Below are 17,616 nucleotides of genomic sequence, written 5' to 3'. Positions count from 1 at the left end.
CAACTGAAGACAATGGCCTTCCTTCCTTCCTTCTGATAAAACATATATTCTGTCATATTGCCCTATTGCTCTATAGTGCTCTGTGTTACTCAATATGCACTATTGTTTAGTGCTCCGTATTACTTAATAGTGTACACTATTATTCAATGTATTCTAGTGCTCTGTAGTATTCTATGTTACTCAGTGTGTATGCCATATTGTTTTGTAGTGCACTCAGTGTGCTCTGTTGTTTAGCAGTGTGCCGTATTGCTCAATGTACCCTGTTGCTTAATAGTGCACAACAGAGCACCCTATTGATAATGAGTGTGCATTATTAAGCAATAGAGCACACTGTTGAGCATTAGTTCACATTATTGAAAGCACAAGAGAAAAATCACTCAATTTTGGATATTTTCCTCGATGTTTTGACTTAAAACTGACATGAAACAACGTGGGAAAATGTCATTTCAATCAAATGCACATCCCTATTTATAAATAGAAAACCTTCTTTTGAGTCTGTAGCCAAAAATGGCTCTTAGTCATAACACTACAAAAATGAATGAATAAATATAAAATAAGGTATCTTTATTATTAGAAAATATTCCTAACTTCTTTTGAATGACTAATCCAATCTATCAGTGCTTGATATATATCTGTAAGTAAATGTGTGATGCATGATTTATTTTCTATAAATTTTAAACAGAACATAAGAGCATAAGTTGCCTTAGTGGGTCAGACCAAGGCTCCATCTAGCCCAGTAAAGTAGTGGTCTGTCCAGGTCACAAGTACCTGGCAGAGTCCCAAGAGTGGCAAGATTCCATGCTATTTAACCCCAGGGATACACAGAGGGGGATTTTCAACATAACATCTAAATTCGAATTTGGACATTTTATGGAAAATGTCCAAAAATCCACTAGTGAACATTGCCATTTTCAGAACAGAAAAACGTCTATCTTTTTATTTTGAAAATGGCCATTTACTAGACATTGTTGTGCTCAGTGCTTCTATCTTTTCAGATCATTTAAAAAAAAGTCCAATCGAAGGACGCAAAAAATCAAGCCTTTCAGATATAGGAGGAGCCAGCATTCTTAGTAGACTGGACGCACAGATACCCTGACATTGCAGTGGGGTACCCTAGGGGGCACTGTAGTGGACTTCACATAAAAGCTCCTGGGTGCACATCTCACCATTACCCCCTTATACTATATGGTGAGCCCTCCGAAACCCACTTAAAACCTACTTTACCCAACTGTACACCACTACAATAGCCCTTATAGCTGTAGGTGTCACCTGCATGTGGGAACAGTGGGGTTTTGGAAGGCTCACACTTTCCACCACAAGTGTAACAGTTATAGTGGGATATGGGCCTGGGTCCCCTTCTCTATAGTGCACTGCACTGACCCCTAGACTACTCAAGGGACTTGCTGCTCTACTAGGACTGGCCATAACATCTAATGTTGTCATGGAGCCTAGTACGTACTGTTTCATTCACTGTGGTGTGGAAGGAGAGGTCAGTGGGGTCATACCTTAATCCTTCCAGTGGTCATCTGGGGGTTAATTTTCAAAGCAATTAGATTTACAAAGTTATATATAGTAACATAGTAACATAGTAGATGACGGCAGAAAAAGACCTGCATGGTCCATCCAGTCTGCCCAACAAGATAACTCATATGTGCTAATTTTTGTGTATACCCTACTTTGATTTGTACCTGTGTTCTTTAGGGCACAGACCGTATAAGTCTGCCCAGCACTATCCCTGCCTCCTACCACCAGCTCTGGCACAGACCGTACAAGTCTGCCCAGCACTATCCCCGCCTCCCAACCACCAGCCCCGCCTCCTGATCTTGACTAAGCTCCTGAGGATCCATTCCTTCGGCACAGGATTCCTTTATGCTTATCCCACGCATGTTTGAATTCCGTTACCGTTTTCATTTCCACCACCTCCCGCAGGAGAGCATTCCAAGCATCCACTACTCTCTCCGTGAACAAAATACTTCCTGACATTTTTCTTGAGTCTGCCCCCCTTCGATCTCATTTCATGTCCTCTCGTTCTACCGCCTTCCCATCTCCGGACAAGGTTCGCTTGCGGATTAATACCTTTCAAATATTTGAACGTCTGTATCGTATCACCCCTGCTTCTCCTTTCCTCCAGACCAACGTCTGGTGCATATGAGGTCCTTTCTTTTTCCACTATTCCCTTCCCTTTCCCTATCCACTGCCTCTTCCTTACAACCATGCGTATCATCCTGGTAACCTGACCAACATTCTCCTTAAGACCATAAAGGAGATATTTCTACATATAGGCACCTCCATTTAGGTACTCCAATGTTACACTGTGAGAACTATTCTATGAAGGCATTTGGGTTCCCAGTTCCTGTTATAGAATACTAGCATAACCTGGCATTGATGTGCCTTTCATTTATGTACCCACAGTTGCATAGCTGTGGGCATCTAAATGCAGCAGCTACCTGCGTAACTTACAGTATTTTGTAAGCTGTGAATGTAATTGACAGCCCCACCCATGCCCCTTCCATGCTCCACCCTTGTGGACCCCAAGGCACACTTATCCTTTAGGCACAGTGCCTAGGGCAGTGGCATAGTTACATGGGGCCACGGGGGCCTGGGACCCCCAAATTCACTCTGGGCCCCTGGTTGGCTGGTGGGGGCCCCAACCCCCGCCAGATGAACACCTCATCCAGTACTGGTCTGCGGCGGCACCGTTACATTGCCTGCCCCGCTCTCCCCCCCCCCCCCCCCACGTCCGGCACGCTCCCCCCAGTGAAATTCAGTTTCACCAAAAGGAGCATGCCGGAGCATGTAACTTTGTAAGTCTAAGTGCTTTGAAAATATGCCTTCTGGTCATTTAGGACACCTGATGTGTTTCACAAATAGCAATTTAGACATTTTGGCAAATAAAACATCCAAAATGCCGCTTTGGACATTTTTCTGTTTCAAAAATGACCCCCACAGTGACTTTCCCCGTATCTACCTTAATAACTGTTTATGGACTTTTCCTCAGGAATTTGTCTGAACCATTTTTAAACCCAACTATATTAACTGCTTTTACCACTTGCTCTGAAATTGTGTTCCTGAGCTTAACTATTGATTCACATTTACCCGTTCCACTCCACTCCAGATTTTATAGATTTCTGTTATATCTCTGCTCAGTTATCTCTTCTCTAATCTGAAGTGCCCTAACCTCTTTAGCTTTTCCTCATATGGGAGTCATTCCATCCTCTTGATCATTTTGGTCGCCCTTCTCGGTACCTTTTCCAGTTCCACTACATCTTTTTTGAGATGCAGTGACCAGAATTGCACACAATACTCAAGGTGCAGTCTCGCCATTCAGCGATACGGAGGCAGTATGACACTCACTGTTGTATTCTCTATTCTTTTCCTAATACTCTGTTTGCTTTTTTGGCCATTGTCGCACACTGAGCAGAAGATTTTAATGCATTGTCCACAATTGGCACCTAAATCCTTTTCCTGCATGGTGATGCCTAATGTCGAACCTAGCATCATGAACTGGAAACACCAGATGAGGAACGAAATGTTCTGCAGTGCAGAAAGCAGTCCAAAGACGACCAAAAACACATGACTAATACGATAAAAATGCTTTATTTGTGCCACTATGTTAAATGTTGTGACGTGGACTCTTGAATGAGAGAGATAGTTGCTGTGTTTCTATCAGCCCTGTGAGCTGCGATTGTTGCTGCTTTCGTTGGATTTTAACTCTATTGCGTGTATCTGCCCTTTGGGACCACAATAGCTGTTTTACCCCTGACCCTGCCTCTAGTGAGGTGAAATGTGGCCACATCAGTGGAGTAGCCACAGGTGGGCCTGGGTGGGCTGTGGCCCACCCACTTAGGGTGCAGGCCCACCCCACAGTAGCATATGGTAATGAAAATGCTGCTCTCCACAATACTGGCACCTTCGCATGCTCAGTTTTCAGCGCACGCCTGCTGCAGACTACCAAGGTGGAGACTGGAAAGAAGCATTTTCCCACCAGCTGAGATATTTTTTTTGATATTGGGGTGGGGAAGAGAACATTTGGTGCCCACCCACTTCTTGCCTAGGCCCACCCAAAATCTGCTGTCTGGCTACGCCCCTGGGCTACGTCGGAACATTTTACAGAGTGGCACAAATAAACCCTTTTAATCATATTAGACGTGTGCTCTGCTCTTCTTTGGACTGAAGCTAGCATCATGTCGATATAATTTGGGTTATTCCTTCCAATCTGCATCACTTTGCACTTGTCCGCATTAAATTTCATCTGCCATTTGGATGCCCAGTCTACCAGCGTCCCAAGGTCCTCCTGCAATTTCTTATAGAGATTTCCCATTCATTAGTTCCCCATCAGCTGCTCTTGCTTTCCCAGGCCTACAGTAGTAATGCAGGGCGAGAAGCACGTTATGACCTGGAGAAACTGAGAAGCATGTGGAGGACAATAAAGGCCTTGTGGGAAGAAGTGAAATGTTATACAGCTGATCCCATGGGAAACGCTGCAGCCCATTCACACTGGGTTCAGAAAAGATGCTCTTTCAAAAAACCCAATCTTTAATCCTTCCCTTTCAACTGCAAAAGCAAGAACTTCATGAGTTAAAGCATTTCAGCACTGACTAGTTCTCTGCAATAATTGGCGGGGTATGATGCAGTGTGGGGGTGGGGGGGGGTTCTTCAGAAGAAGCCTAAAACATAGTACACAGAACTATTCATCATCATAAACATATTTCCGTAATACATTATTTGTAGCATTTATACTCCGCTCTTTCCCTCTTGATAGCAGGTTCAGTGCGGCTTACGATGTATGATACCAAGTATCACAGAGATAATACAATTGTATAGGGTAGGACACAGGAAGAGATGTGGGGGGGGGGGGGGTAGTGAGGTAAGGGTAGTGTTAGTGGTGTGGATTGGGTTTGTGAAATTAAGTTCGGTCATTTGGATTGGCTTGTTTGAAGAGGTAAGTTTTTTTTATAATATGAAAAAAGTTTTTCCCATTCTGCGCGTAATAGAGAAATTCTCAAAAAACACGCACTCAGTGTTTATTAATTTCTTTTTTTTTATTTTTAATTATTATTCATTTTATATTACATTTATGTCCTATACATAAATGGGGAAAAAAAGAGAAAATATCAATTAAAACAAACATTAAGGAAAAATATCATCTTTGTTAGTCCACAATTGGGGGATCCAAGATCAGGAAAACAATCTCGAAGAAAATAAGAAAAACACAGAATGGTTAATCTTACAATTCATATTTTCTGAGGGAGGAAGGTTAATCGGTAATTGCAGCCAGTACAGTGGTAACTTAAAGGAAGTTGCTGCAGAGGATTCTTCATCTGTTCTTTTAACTCCACAAACTCTTGTAATTTCCTGGGCTCAACAAATAAGTAATCAGGAAATAAAACACAAGGGAATCGCTCTAGGAAGGTCTCACCTAGGGCAATGATTCTTGGCTTAAAAGCCAAGAGTTCACACCTCCTAGTCTGCGATTCCCTTGATATGTCAGGAAATATATTTATCTTTGAACCCAAAAAAAACTATCAGCCATATGTCGGAAATACAATTTCAAAAGATTGTTCCTATCTAAATCAAAGGCAAAAGTCACTAATAATATAACTCTATGTAAAGGGTATTTTAGGAAAATGTATCTTTCTCAAGTTATTTTTCGTAGAGAAACCATTTCCGAAATCAAAGTCTGTATTTTTTTATCCTGGACTTCCACTTTGTTAGATAAGTACTGATATAATCACATATTTATTCCTAAAAAATATTTGACATCTGAAGAAGAGAGTTATTCACACTCTGCAGCACTTCCCATAGTGCGTCCATTGTGACATTGTTTGGCTTCACCAGGTCCAATTTCTCCACAGAAACTGCTCCAGATATCTTCGGGGGGAAGAGCTCACTTTCCAATCCCCCAGTTGGTTTATTATCCGGAGTCAATGCTGCGCCAGGACCTCCTTGGATCGTGTGAAAATCCTAACCCACTTCGGGCATTTCCACTGTCGACCTCCATAGCGAAGCGTTACTGTTTCCTGGTCTTGGAGAGGTCATGCCAACAGGGGGATTCAAAGTCACTCCCTCTCCACTGAGATTCGGCAATAAAGCCTTGCTGTTCCCCGAAGCAGGAACCGATATCCCCGACGTTATGACCCCGAATCTCTCCAAACTAGACTGAGAAGTGGTGGGAACCCCAGCCGTGTTCGAGGAGGACAACACCATGACTTTGCCTTTCTTCTTCCCCATTCTCTGGGGAGCGCGCCTACTTCTTCAGGTATTCTGGTGTAAAATGGGAACTCAACTAACGTACATCCTCCCTCGGCACCATCTTGGATCCTCCAGTTTGGGACACTCTTTGTCTGGTTTCTCCTTAGAGGCCTGTCTGATATGGGTAACCCTTCAGCATAGCCCTCTGAGTCATTGAAACACGGAAGCCCCTCCACCACTTACAAGGTGGTGTCCCTTCTGAGGGGTGTTTATTAATTTCTTGCACGTTGCCAATCTGTCTCAGCTTTTGCTTTGAAAGTTGCATGCTTTGCAGTACAGGTTTTTTTAATAAAAAAAAAGAAAAGAAGGGGACATGACACAGAAAATGTAGCCCCAATTCATAATGAATTAGTGTGCATGTATTAATTTTAAAACTGGGAAATATGTGATATAATTCAAAAGGAAAAATAAAGTCAGCAAAATACAAAAGTAAACCACAGTGAGTTTTCACCTTTGATGCCGGTATGGGAGATGATACGACTAACTGAGAAGGTTTCAGGGAAGCAGATGTAATTCCATCAGCTGCCTTCAAAACAAAGCTAACCACTTTTCACTAATGAAAAGGAGGTTTTCTTTTTTTTTTTTTTTTTTTCCTGCCATGTGTGTTGTTCTAACAGTCTGTGTTGTAGTATCAATTACTTGCCCACCAGTGAGAATTATTGAACAGACAAACAAAGATCTTTAAGAAGCAGGATCTGCTTTATGAAATGTTTTCAGAAAGACATTACGTAGGGAGGTAATTTTCAGAGCCCTTTCTATAGGGAAAGCAGTAATTTGCAGTTCATTTTGGGTTTCGATTTAGCTCATGCCTTTTCAGTAATAACTCAAGGCAAGATGCATGCAGGAACAGAAGATATTTATTAGTAGTAGAAATGGACTTTATAAAAATGAGCTCCCTATTTGTGGAGAAAGTTCATTGCATATAGCCTATATGGGCAGTGGTGTGCTGGAGCACGCTCTCACAGGCTCACAAGAGCCGGTTGTTAAATTTTTGAGAATTTTGGGAGCCGGTTGTTAAAGTAGGGCCCTCCATGGCTACTTTAACAACTGGCTCCCAAAATGTGGGCTTGGGCCCCCTGCTGAATTCTCTTTTACTTTGCTGGTGGGGATGCTGAGCCCTGCCAGCCAAGTAAATAGACTGCTGCTGCTCCCAGCTCCTTGTTTCCAGCTCTGAGCAGCAGGCTGGGACTTCTCCAGCATGTGTGAGAAGTTTCAGCATGCTGCTCAGAGCAAGACGTTGGGAGTGGTGGCAGTCCATTTATTGGTTGCCAGCAAAGGTATGCCTAGCGTGCCCGCACAAAGGGAGGGAGGAGAGAGAGGCAAGTGTTGCCCCCCCCCCGCCCCCGGCCACCCCTGGCCCTTTCAACTGCAGAGTTGGCTACGTCCAGAGAAAGAGCCTGTTGTTAAAAATTTACCAGCACACCCCTGTATATGGGCCAAGATTTATTTGCATTAAATTGGGTGCATGCCCAATTTAACGTGTGTAATTTATGTTTCAACGATTTTTATTGATGACAAGTTGGACAATACAACTTACTGTACCATATTAATAGCATGTTTAACAGGGACACCACTGACATACATTCTTATTATTAGTCATCAAGCTTTTACATTTAACCCTCCCCCTTCTACTAAATGTTCAACTGTTGACAACTGATTAATTATAATACAGCCAATCTTAAGTGCAGTATAACAAAACATTTAAACTTACAGTGCTTAAACCGCCTGTTATTTCAACAATGTCAAGTTATTATTATTCAGCCCTCCTCCCCCCTCCCCCCCACCCCTATTCCCTTGCGTTGCTGGAGGATGCTAATTTAACCAAATAAGTTGCCACTTTGCCCACTCTTATCTCCTTTTGCTAGGAACCCCCCAGCCTTCGCCCCAGACGCTATCGAACCGATCGTCGCTTTAACCCCCCCCAAAAAAAATCAGAACACATCCATGGAACTCTGCAATTTGACTTCTCATTAAGTCCTTGACCTCCACCTTATCACACAAGCCTCCATCAATCCAAACCTCCCAACTTGATCCCAGTTCCCCCCCCCCCCCCCAGCAAGCATCCAATGCTCCTATTCTGTCTCCTGCTACGGGCTACCTGCACGCCCCCTCCGCTTCCCATTAATTGTATCAGGCATTAAGAAGCAAGCTGCGCCCTCTTGGGCTAAGAATTTGCAAGTACGGCATCCAGATCTGGATAAATTGTGCTCTACGTTTGGGAGATTGTTTTGAGTCCCTGGCCTCCCAGGAAGCCAGAAGGTGCACCTGGTTTCGCCAATGCCAATAGGCCGGCTCATCCGGTGAAATCCAATTTAACGTGTGTAATTTAATTAACGAGTCAATCAGTGCTGATAATTGAGTGATAACAACCAATGATCAGCACTAATTGGTAATAATTAGGATTTATGTGCATATCATATTCTATAACGAGGTGCACATAAATCCTAACGCACATACATATTTGGGGGCATGGATGGGGCGTTTCTGGGGAGCGTTCCTAAATGCTATGTGTGTTGATAGAGAATATGGCCAAAGTGCACCTAACTGTAGGCGCCTGTATTTAAGCCTGCTCATTTCAGACCTAATTGTAGGCGCCTACAGTTAGGTACAGTTTATGCCTAAGCGTGATTCTATAAGGAACGCACACATGGGTACTGATCAAGTGAGTAAGGGTTAGGCGTATCAAAAAGGTGGGCTTTTAGCCTAGATTTGAAGATGGCCAGAGATGGAGCTTGACGTACCGGCTCAGGAGGTCTATTCTAGGCATATGGTGCAGCAAGATAAAAGGAATGGAGTCTGGAGTTAGCAGTGGAGGAGAAGGGTGCAGATAAGAGAGATTTACCCAGTGAACGGAGTTCCCGGGGAGGAATGTAGGGAGAGATGAGAGTGGAGAGGTACTGAGGAGCTGCAGAGTGAATGCACTTATAGGTCAATAAGAGGAGTTTGAACTGTATGCGGAAACAGATATGAAGCCAATGAATGTGACTTGAGGAGAGGGCTATTATGAGCATAGCAACACTGTGTATGAATAGCTTCCCTGGTGTAATTTTTATAGGGAAGGCATGCATGTATTTTTGCTTTGAAAATCCAGCAAAATACACATAGGCCTGGATTCTGTAAATGGAGCTCCAAATTAAGCACTGGAAAAAAAAATCTGTTTTAGGTGCTCATACCCTTAATAGAAGAGTGCTGAAGTGCGGATCCCATGCCTAACTATGGGTACCAGACTTACACCTGCTGAATCCCGGTGTAAATGCTGGCACCCAAGTTAGGCATACTTACCCAGTATTCTATAACTACGTGCGCAAATTTTCAGAATGCTCCTAACATGCCCGTGCTTCTCCCATGGACACGGCCCCTTCTGAGATATGCGCTAAGGAAGTTTGGCACACTGTCTTCTAGATTAGCGCGCAGTCCGATATGCATGCACAAATGCGTGGGATAAACACAAAGGAATCCTGTGTAGAAGGAAAGGATCCATGGAATATTAGCAGAAACTGGGTGGCAACACCGGTAACTGGGAAGCAAAACTAGTGCTGGGCAGACCTCATCGTGACTGAATAGATATAGATGGGCTGGAGAGTAAATTTTAAGGGGCTTCAATGTTAGCTTCAGAACTTTTAGTACAAGAATACTGCTGGGCAGACTTCTACGGTCTGTTCCCTGAGAAAGGCAAGGACAAATCAAACTCGGGTATACATATAGAGTATCGCATACCATATAAAATGAGTTTATCTTGTTGGACAGACTGGATGGACCGTACAGGTCTTTATCTGGCATCATTTACTATGTTACTATGATCCAAGGAAGGACAAACACAGTAAGAGATTATCCAAATGTCAACTTTAATTGAAACAGGACCCAACCTGGCCAAGATTCGGAAAAACCTTTGTCAGGGGTCACATAGGTTTCCATAATGCATTCACAGATTCAATGCATGTACTGCAATACCAGCATAGAAAAAGCTCTGATCCAATTCCATTAAAGCTGATATTTGGATAAACCCTTTCTGTGTTTGTCCTTCCTTGGATCTCTGCTGCTGCTCTTTGGTTGTCTGCTCTGCTTCTGCAGTAGACTGTCTCCTGTTTGTTTCAACTTTTAATGCAGGGACTAAATAGGAAAAACTAGTTACCCTCCCACTAGGTGCCATGAAAAATTGCAGCTACCATGTGATAAAGTCCCACTTTACTGTGTTAGTAAAGGGCCCCTATCAGGCTTATTTTCGAAAGTGATCGCCGGCCATTTCCCGACATAAATCGGGAGATGGCCGGCGATCTCTCAAAAGCGGCGAAATCGGTATAATCGAAAGCGGTGTTTTTGACAGCAACGCCGCTTTCCCGTCGCTTCACTGGTGAAAGTTCAAAGGGGCGTGTCGGCGGCTTAGCGAAGGCGGGACATGGGCAGGCATGGGCGTGGCTACCAGATGACCGGCTTTCGCGGATAATGGAACAAAAAAAAGCGGCATTAAGCAGTATTTCGCCGGGTTTACTTGGCCCTTTTATTTTCACGACCAAACCTCAAAAAGGTGCCCCAACTGACCAGATGACCACTGGAGGGAATGGGGGATGACCTCCCCATACTCCCCCAGTGGTCACCAACCCCCTCCCACACTAAAAAAAATACAAATAAAAACCTTTTTGCCAGCCTGTATGCCAGCCTCAAATGTTATACCCAGCTCCCTGACAGCAGTATGCAAGTCCCTGGAGCAGTTTTTAATGGGTGCAGTGCACTTCAGGCGGGCAGACCCATGCCCATCCCCCCCTACCTGTTACACTTGTGGTGCTAAGTGTTGAGCCCTCCAAATTCCCCCCAAAGCCCACTGTACCCACATGTAGGTGCCCCCCTTCACCCATAAGGGCTATGGTAATGGTGTAGAGTTGTGGGGAGTGGGTTTGGGGGGGATTTTGGGGGCTCAGCACACAAGGGAAGGGAGCTATGCACCTTGGAGGTTTTTTTGTATGTTTTTAAATTTTTAGAAGTGCCCCCTAGGGTGCCCGGTTGGTGTCCTGGCATGTGAGGGGGACCAGTGCACTACAAATGCTGGCTCCTCCCATGACCAAATGCCTTGGATTTCGCCGGGTTTGACATGGCCGGCATTTGTTTCCCCATTATCGCTGAAAAACAAAACCGTCGATCTCAAACCCGGCGAACTCTGGCATTTGGCCGTCGTATTATCGAAAGAAAAGATGACCGGCCATCTTTTTTGATAATACGGTTCCGGCCAGCTGTAGCGCTGCCACCACAATAGATCGCCGGCGAACTATTTGGCTGGCGACGTTCGATTATCCCCCTCTATGTTACTATAACGTTGCTATGTTCAGCACAGTAGAAAAGGCTGCTTTCAAATGTTAGCAGTACAGAGATGTTCCTAATTGGGTCTGGAAGTAGTTGTGGAGTATATATATGATATGGAGATACCATTGACAGAGAATAGGGATACCCTTCAGAAATGGGAGAAGATTTGAAAACCCCTGATTTCCATGTGAGTGCATGATTCGTAGGATGGAGTGCACTGGATAAATTTTGCTTGCTCCTGGGAACAGCTTTGGACTTTTTTCCTCTCTGCACTTATTGTAAGGAGATTTTTAGGGAGGAAGGGTGTGGGAGTGAATATAACAGTAAAATCTGTTTCCATGGAAATGATTGGGAGCTTGTTATTGTTAGCAATAGTGTTCTACATGTATTCATTGGATATTGTCTTGCACACTTTTTGCTGTGTGTATTGATTTAAATTGTTCAATAAAGCTCAGGCAGTTAAACAAGGAATGCTTGAAATCATGCACTTCAGGCTTCACTTTCCTTTCATATAAGAGATGATTGAACCAGGAAGACCAGGGCTAATGATATGCTTTCACCCTTTTCCCAATCATTTGGTTGAAGTTATTGGCCAGTTTATATTGAAGTTATTGGCCAGTTTATATACAGATGTTATCATTCAAATGTCTCTTCGTTAGGTAATATCTATCTGTGATAGCTTAAAACTTTAAGCAAACTTCTATCCTCTGTTGTATTTATTAGAATTTCCTGAAACTGAAATTGTATTCCATTTGAAGAGAAATCATTAATGTCATCATTTTTCAGCTTTATTGGCTTATACTTTTAAAGATGAGCGACCAATGGCTCTGTTTAATTTTTGCCGAGATCCCATTTCAGTTATGCCTAGAGGTCTTCTTTTGAGATCACCCAGAGAGAGAATATTTTATTGAAAGATTATAAAGCCACACTGCTTTCAGGTTTGCCTGTTCACCCAGCTAAGCCCTTTGTGACTTCCAGACTGTTGTAGTCTGCATTCCTGGGATGCTTTGTCTCTGGCATTGCAATTAATGTCTTCATTGCTTTAATATTGGATTCCACCGCGTTCCAGTTACTGCGTCCTTTGAATGTCCTCTGTAGAATGAAGACATTGGAGATCAGTCTGGAAATTTAACGTCTCTCAGTGAAGGGTAAACAATATTAAGAATGTGGTGACTCTTGAAGATTGCGGGGCAACCCTTGAAATAAGTAGGCAATGCATGTAATGTTAATTGCACTGCATCGCATGACTATGATTAAGAGTACAGAAATTTTCTTCCATCAAAAGTTCACAGCCAGCTATGAGATGAGCGACCACTTCCAGCTCTGTCTGTTGTACCGGTTTTTGTTTTTTCATCTCATTTGTAATCCTCTGTTCTGGGCTGCAACTATCTATTGCTGATCCTTAGGTTTCAGCTCACCACACTTTAACTATTTATGTGTCTGGTCTGTTTATCTGCTCCAATTTTAGATTTAATGGTATTTTGAGTTGAGAGTTTTCAGCTGAATAGCCCTGTTTATACGTACATGTAGTTTATCCATTGTGCACTTTACCTTCCTATACCTCACTCAATCTTCATGTGATCAAATGGATATTCTGTTGTATTTATAATTATTTGTATACTGCCTCCTTGGCTAAAGCTGGTCAAAGCAGTTTACAGCTGATAAATAATATTATGCCATTAGGGGCCAGATTCTGTAAGCAGCAAAGGACTCAAATACAAATCAACGTATGCATCCAGCTTTACCTATTTAAGCACACAACTATGGAACGCACTGCCAAAAATAGTAAAAACAACATACAACCACCTAAATTTCCGGAAAGAACTAAAAACAAACCTGTTCAGAAAGGCATATCCCACCGACTCAACATAAGAACCTGAGTAACCGCATCACAACAAAACCCCCAACTCTCCCTCTTGCTCTCTAATGTTCCCCCAATGTATCTACCATACATGAACCTTATTCTACCACAATTACACCTTGTATTTGTCCATACCGGAACTGGCGAACGCCGTTTCGGTACTATGTAAGCCACATTGAGCCTGCAAATATGTGGGAAAATGTGGGATACAAATGTAACAAATAAAAATAAGTGATGTTTTAAAAATAGGCTTGTCCAATTCTATAAACTACACATAAAGGGCATCTTTTACAAAGCTGCGCTTCTGATTCCCAGTGCGGCCAATGAGAGGAAGCAAATTCAATTCCTTTGGGCGTCCTCTCATTTCCCGCACGGGAATCACTAGCGTGACTTTGTAAAAGAAACCCTCAGTTAGGAGTGGTGTATAGAATAGTGCATAGGGCCAGGGAACGCGCCTACATTTAGGTGCGGCCATTTACACCACTGAAATCCTTGTGTACATACACACACCTAACTATAGGTGCGTTCCCCCAAATTCTAAAACAACGCACATAAATTTGAGGAACACCCCTGACATACTCACACTCCTCCCATGGCCATGTCCACTTCTCAGCTACGTGCGTTCAAAATTACATGCGCCTCATTTTAGAATATGCCTAAAAAGATGCATGCTTAAATTCTAATTATTGCCAATTAGTGCTGATAATTACTTGTTATTGGCCAATTACCACTAATTGGCTCATTACACAATTAAGGTGTGTATAAATTGGATGCGCACCCAATTTAATGCGTGCAACTCGCCATGCATTATATGGACTCCGGGGGCTACTGTGTGCTGAAACCAGTAGTTGTAATATTTACTCCTTGCACAATATGCCTCTGAAATGCTGTTATGAAATGCTCAATGATCATAGACTTGTCTTACCCCAACCCTAGACAAACATATTATGAAGCCACAAGAAAAAGCATCTTTTATTTTGTGGCCCTGTTTTTGTGGAATAGTCTTCCTTTGTATATAAGAGCTGAGCCTTTGTTGAAGAACTTTTAAGATAGCTCTGAAGACTTATTTGTTTTTCAACTATTTAGTGTGTTTCTGGGTTAGCGGAGCAGTGGTACCTGAAGAGAATGTAGTAGTTATGCAGCTATGTTTTATCTTTTTGGTGTGATTGTTTTCTTTTCTATATATTTTTTTTTGGGGTGTTCTTTTCTTTTTCTATATGTTTTTAATTATTTTGTAAATCTCTGATTTATTTGTTAAAAAAGGTGATTCATCAAGTACAGATAAACATAATAGAACTTGTGGTTATGCTCAAGCAACAGTTGCATATTTTAAAAAAATATATATGTTATTATTATTGAACTTTTTATAGTTAGTGGAATGTACATATTTTTACAGATCATGGCACAAAAGAGAGCAAAATATACAGAAGATTATTCCAGAAAATGGTTTCCACGCTGCTAATCCTGCATAACCACAGCGTATAGTACTCTGTATACAGAGCAAACTACTGACTCACAGAACATCAGCTATGCATCATCTCTTCAGCCTGGTCTTGGGACAAAAGGATCTTTCTCGTGCTGGGGATTTGTTTTCCTTAGATGACTCTGAGATTGAAGACAGCTTGTCTGAAGCTCTGGAGCAAATCAAGCTCATCTCTTCAGCTTCAGTAAGTAAGAAACTCACTGAATGCTTTTCTGCAGATTATTTATTTTTGTTACATTTGTACCCCGTGCTTTCTCACTCATGGCAGGCTCAATGCGGCTTACATGGGGCAATGGAGGGTTAAGTGACTTGCCCAGAGTCACAAGGAGCTGCCTGTGCCTGAAGTGGGAATCGAACTCAGTTCCCCAGGACCAAAGTCCACCACCCTAACCACTAGGCCACTCCACTATGAGACAAACATTGAAAGCTGACTTGAAGGTTTACTTCCACTATACGTTAGAACCAGCAATGCTGGCATGAGTGAGCCCAAAGGTAGCGCAAGGTCAAGCTTGGCTAGTACTGGATAGGAAGCCCGGGTGTGGTGGACTGCAGAAGGCAATGACAAACTTCTATAGCTTTCTACCCAGAAAGGACCGTAGACTTCATAGTAGGACCACAGTCGCCCAGAAATGGGTAGAAAGAAAATAGAGAACATATTTGGAGGTCGAATCCCTCTTTTCAAAAGGTAGTCAGATCTGGATGATTATATATAAAATGAGACCACAACAATCTGCCCGCAAGACCTGGAGCCATCTGGTAATTTTAACCAACACTCATGTAATCAAAGAGAGAGAATACAGTATAAAGTTACAAGCAAATCTCAGAGAATGGCTTGAATTCTAAACCAGATTGGGGGGGGGGGGGTTGCTCTATTAATTTCAAACTACAGATTTTTGAAAGCCTAAATGTAGTCCCATGTGTTGTGCTGTGAACGTATGATGGAAGAAATTCTATAACTCAATGGTAACATTTAAGCACTGAATACTGACTCTCTCTCTCTCACTCTCAGAGGGGCTATGCTGAACTCAAGACTACCTCTACTTCAGGAAACATGTGAAAGTCTGGCTCTTCTCCCAACAATACATGTGCAAATGATTAGAATAATGGCATATATGCATATATGTGTGCACTCATGTGCTTTAATGCCAAACGTTCACCTAAGTGTTATTCTGTATATCTACATGTGTCTTACATAGTGTATATCTGACAGCTGGGCATACTCCTAGGCAGAGCCTTGGTGGAATGTGGTGGGGACTCACACTTAAGTGCACAACTATAGTTATGCATATATCTGTGGCATTTAGGTGCAGGCCACTGTTTCCTCTAAGCTAAGCGGGAGTCCTCCAACTGCATTGCTCCTGGGGGGGGGAGGTGCTTCAATATTGCGTTTTCAATCACTACAGACAGGCAGGTTCCCTGAAGTGATGCAGAGCTTGCCTGTCTTTCATTATTGAAAATGGGATAGTGAAACAGCACCTCCTACTGGCAGGACTGTAGGTGGAGGACTCCCGCTCAGCTTAGAGGGAACAGTGGTACAAGCACTTGCACGAGCTGTTTGGCTGGCATAATTGCTCATACACCTGGTTACACTAGTATTCTATAAAATAAAGGAGGAGTCTAACTGTGGGAGCCTTGTAATATAATTATCTCCCAATGGAGGCATAACTGGGCATCTCACTGGTAGGTTCTATACGTTTAAGTGTGAATTAAAATTGTTTGGCCAGGCATATGGAGATGGCACCTGATGGCCTTCAAAAATGGAGCTCTCCTGATTAGTTGTTTACTCTTCTTTGCCTTGTCCTTTTTTTCTGTCTGTTCTGTATGATTGTTTGCTGTCCTATAGTTATTGTAGTTCCTTTTCCTTTTCTTTTTATTGTTTGGTTTTTTTTAATTAGCCTGTAATTAGCCGCTTTGTTCTTCTAGTCAGTTTAAGCGGTATAGCAAATTTAATAAACCATAAATCATATAAAGGAACATAGGCACCTACTACTTATCATTTCTATAGCGCTACTAGATGTATGCAGCGCTGTACACTTGAACATGAAGAGACAGTCCCTGATCGACAGAGCTTACAATCTAATTAGGACAAACATTTACAGGACAAATAAGAGATAAGGGAAATACTGAGGTGGGGATGATAAAATAAGGGTACTGAACAGGTGAGTAAGGGTTAGGAGTGAAAAGCAGCATCAAAAAGGTGGGCTTTTAGCCTAGATTTGAAGACGGCCAGAGATGGAGCTTGACGGACCAGCTCAGAAAGTTTATTCCAGGCATATGGTGCAGCAAGATAAAAGGAACGGAGTCTGGAGTTAGCGGTGGAGGAGAAGGGTGCAGATAAGAGAGATTTACCCAGTGAACGGAGTTCCCAGGGAGGAGAGTAGGGAGAGATGAGTGGAGAGGTACTGAGGAGCTGCAGAGTGAATGCACTTATAAGTCAATAAGAGGAGTTTGAACTGTATGCGGAAATGGATAGGGAGCCAGTGAAGTGACTTGAGGAGAGGGCTAATATGAGCATAGCGACACTGGCGAAATATAAGTCGTGCGTCAGAATTTTGAACAGATTGAAGAGGAGAGAGATGGCCAAGTGGGAGACCTGTGAGAAGCAAGTTGCTATAGTCTGAGAGGTGATAAGAGTGTGGATAAGGGTTCTGGTAGTGTGCAAATTTTGGTGATATTATAGAGAAAGAAACGAGAGGTTTAGCAGTCTGCTGAATATGTGCAGAGA

At 42.8% G+C, this 17,616-nt stretch overlaps 1 protein-coding gene across 3 annotated transcripts in view; it reads left to right on the top strand.

Annotated features, from left to right (window-relative positions):
- Positions 1 to 14,918: 14,918 nt before the first annotated feature.
- The window catches only part of VEPH1 (ventricular zone expressed PH domain containing 1), a 130,900-nt gene continuing 128,202 nt past the window's right edge, over positions 14,919 to 17,616 (top strand). For all 3 annotated transcript variants that reach the window (XM_030216379.1, XM_030216378.1, XM_030216380.1), the window contains exon 1: positions 14,919 to 15,075. In XM_030216379.1, the coding sequence (XP_030072239.1) occupies positions 14,938 to 15,075 (138 nt within the window). In that variant the 5' untranslated portion in view covers positions 14,919 to 14,937. The remainder of the gene's footprint in view (positions 15,076 to 17,616) is intronic.

This window comes from Microcaecilia unicolor, chromosome 10 (assembly GCF_901765095.1).
Source record: "Microcaecilia unicolor chromosome 10, aMicUni1.1, whole genome shotgun sequence".
In the NCBI taxonomy this organism is placed as follows: domain Eukaryota; kingdom Metazoa; phylum Chordata; class Amphibia; order Gymnophiona; family Siphonopidae; genus Microcaecilia; species Microcaecilia unicolor.
The sequence above is the reverse complement of the archived record's forward strand: the minus strand, read 5'-3'. Positions and strand labels throughout refer to the sequence as shown.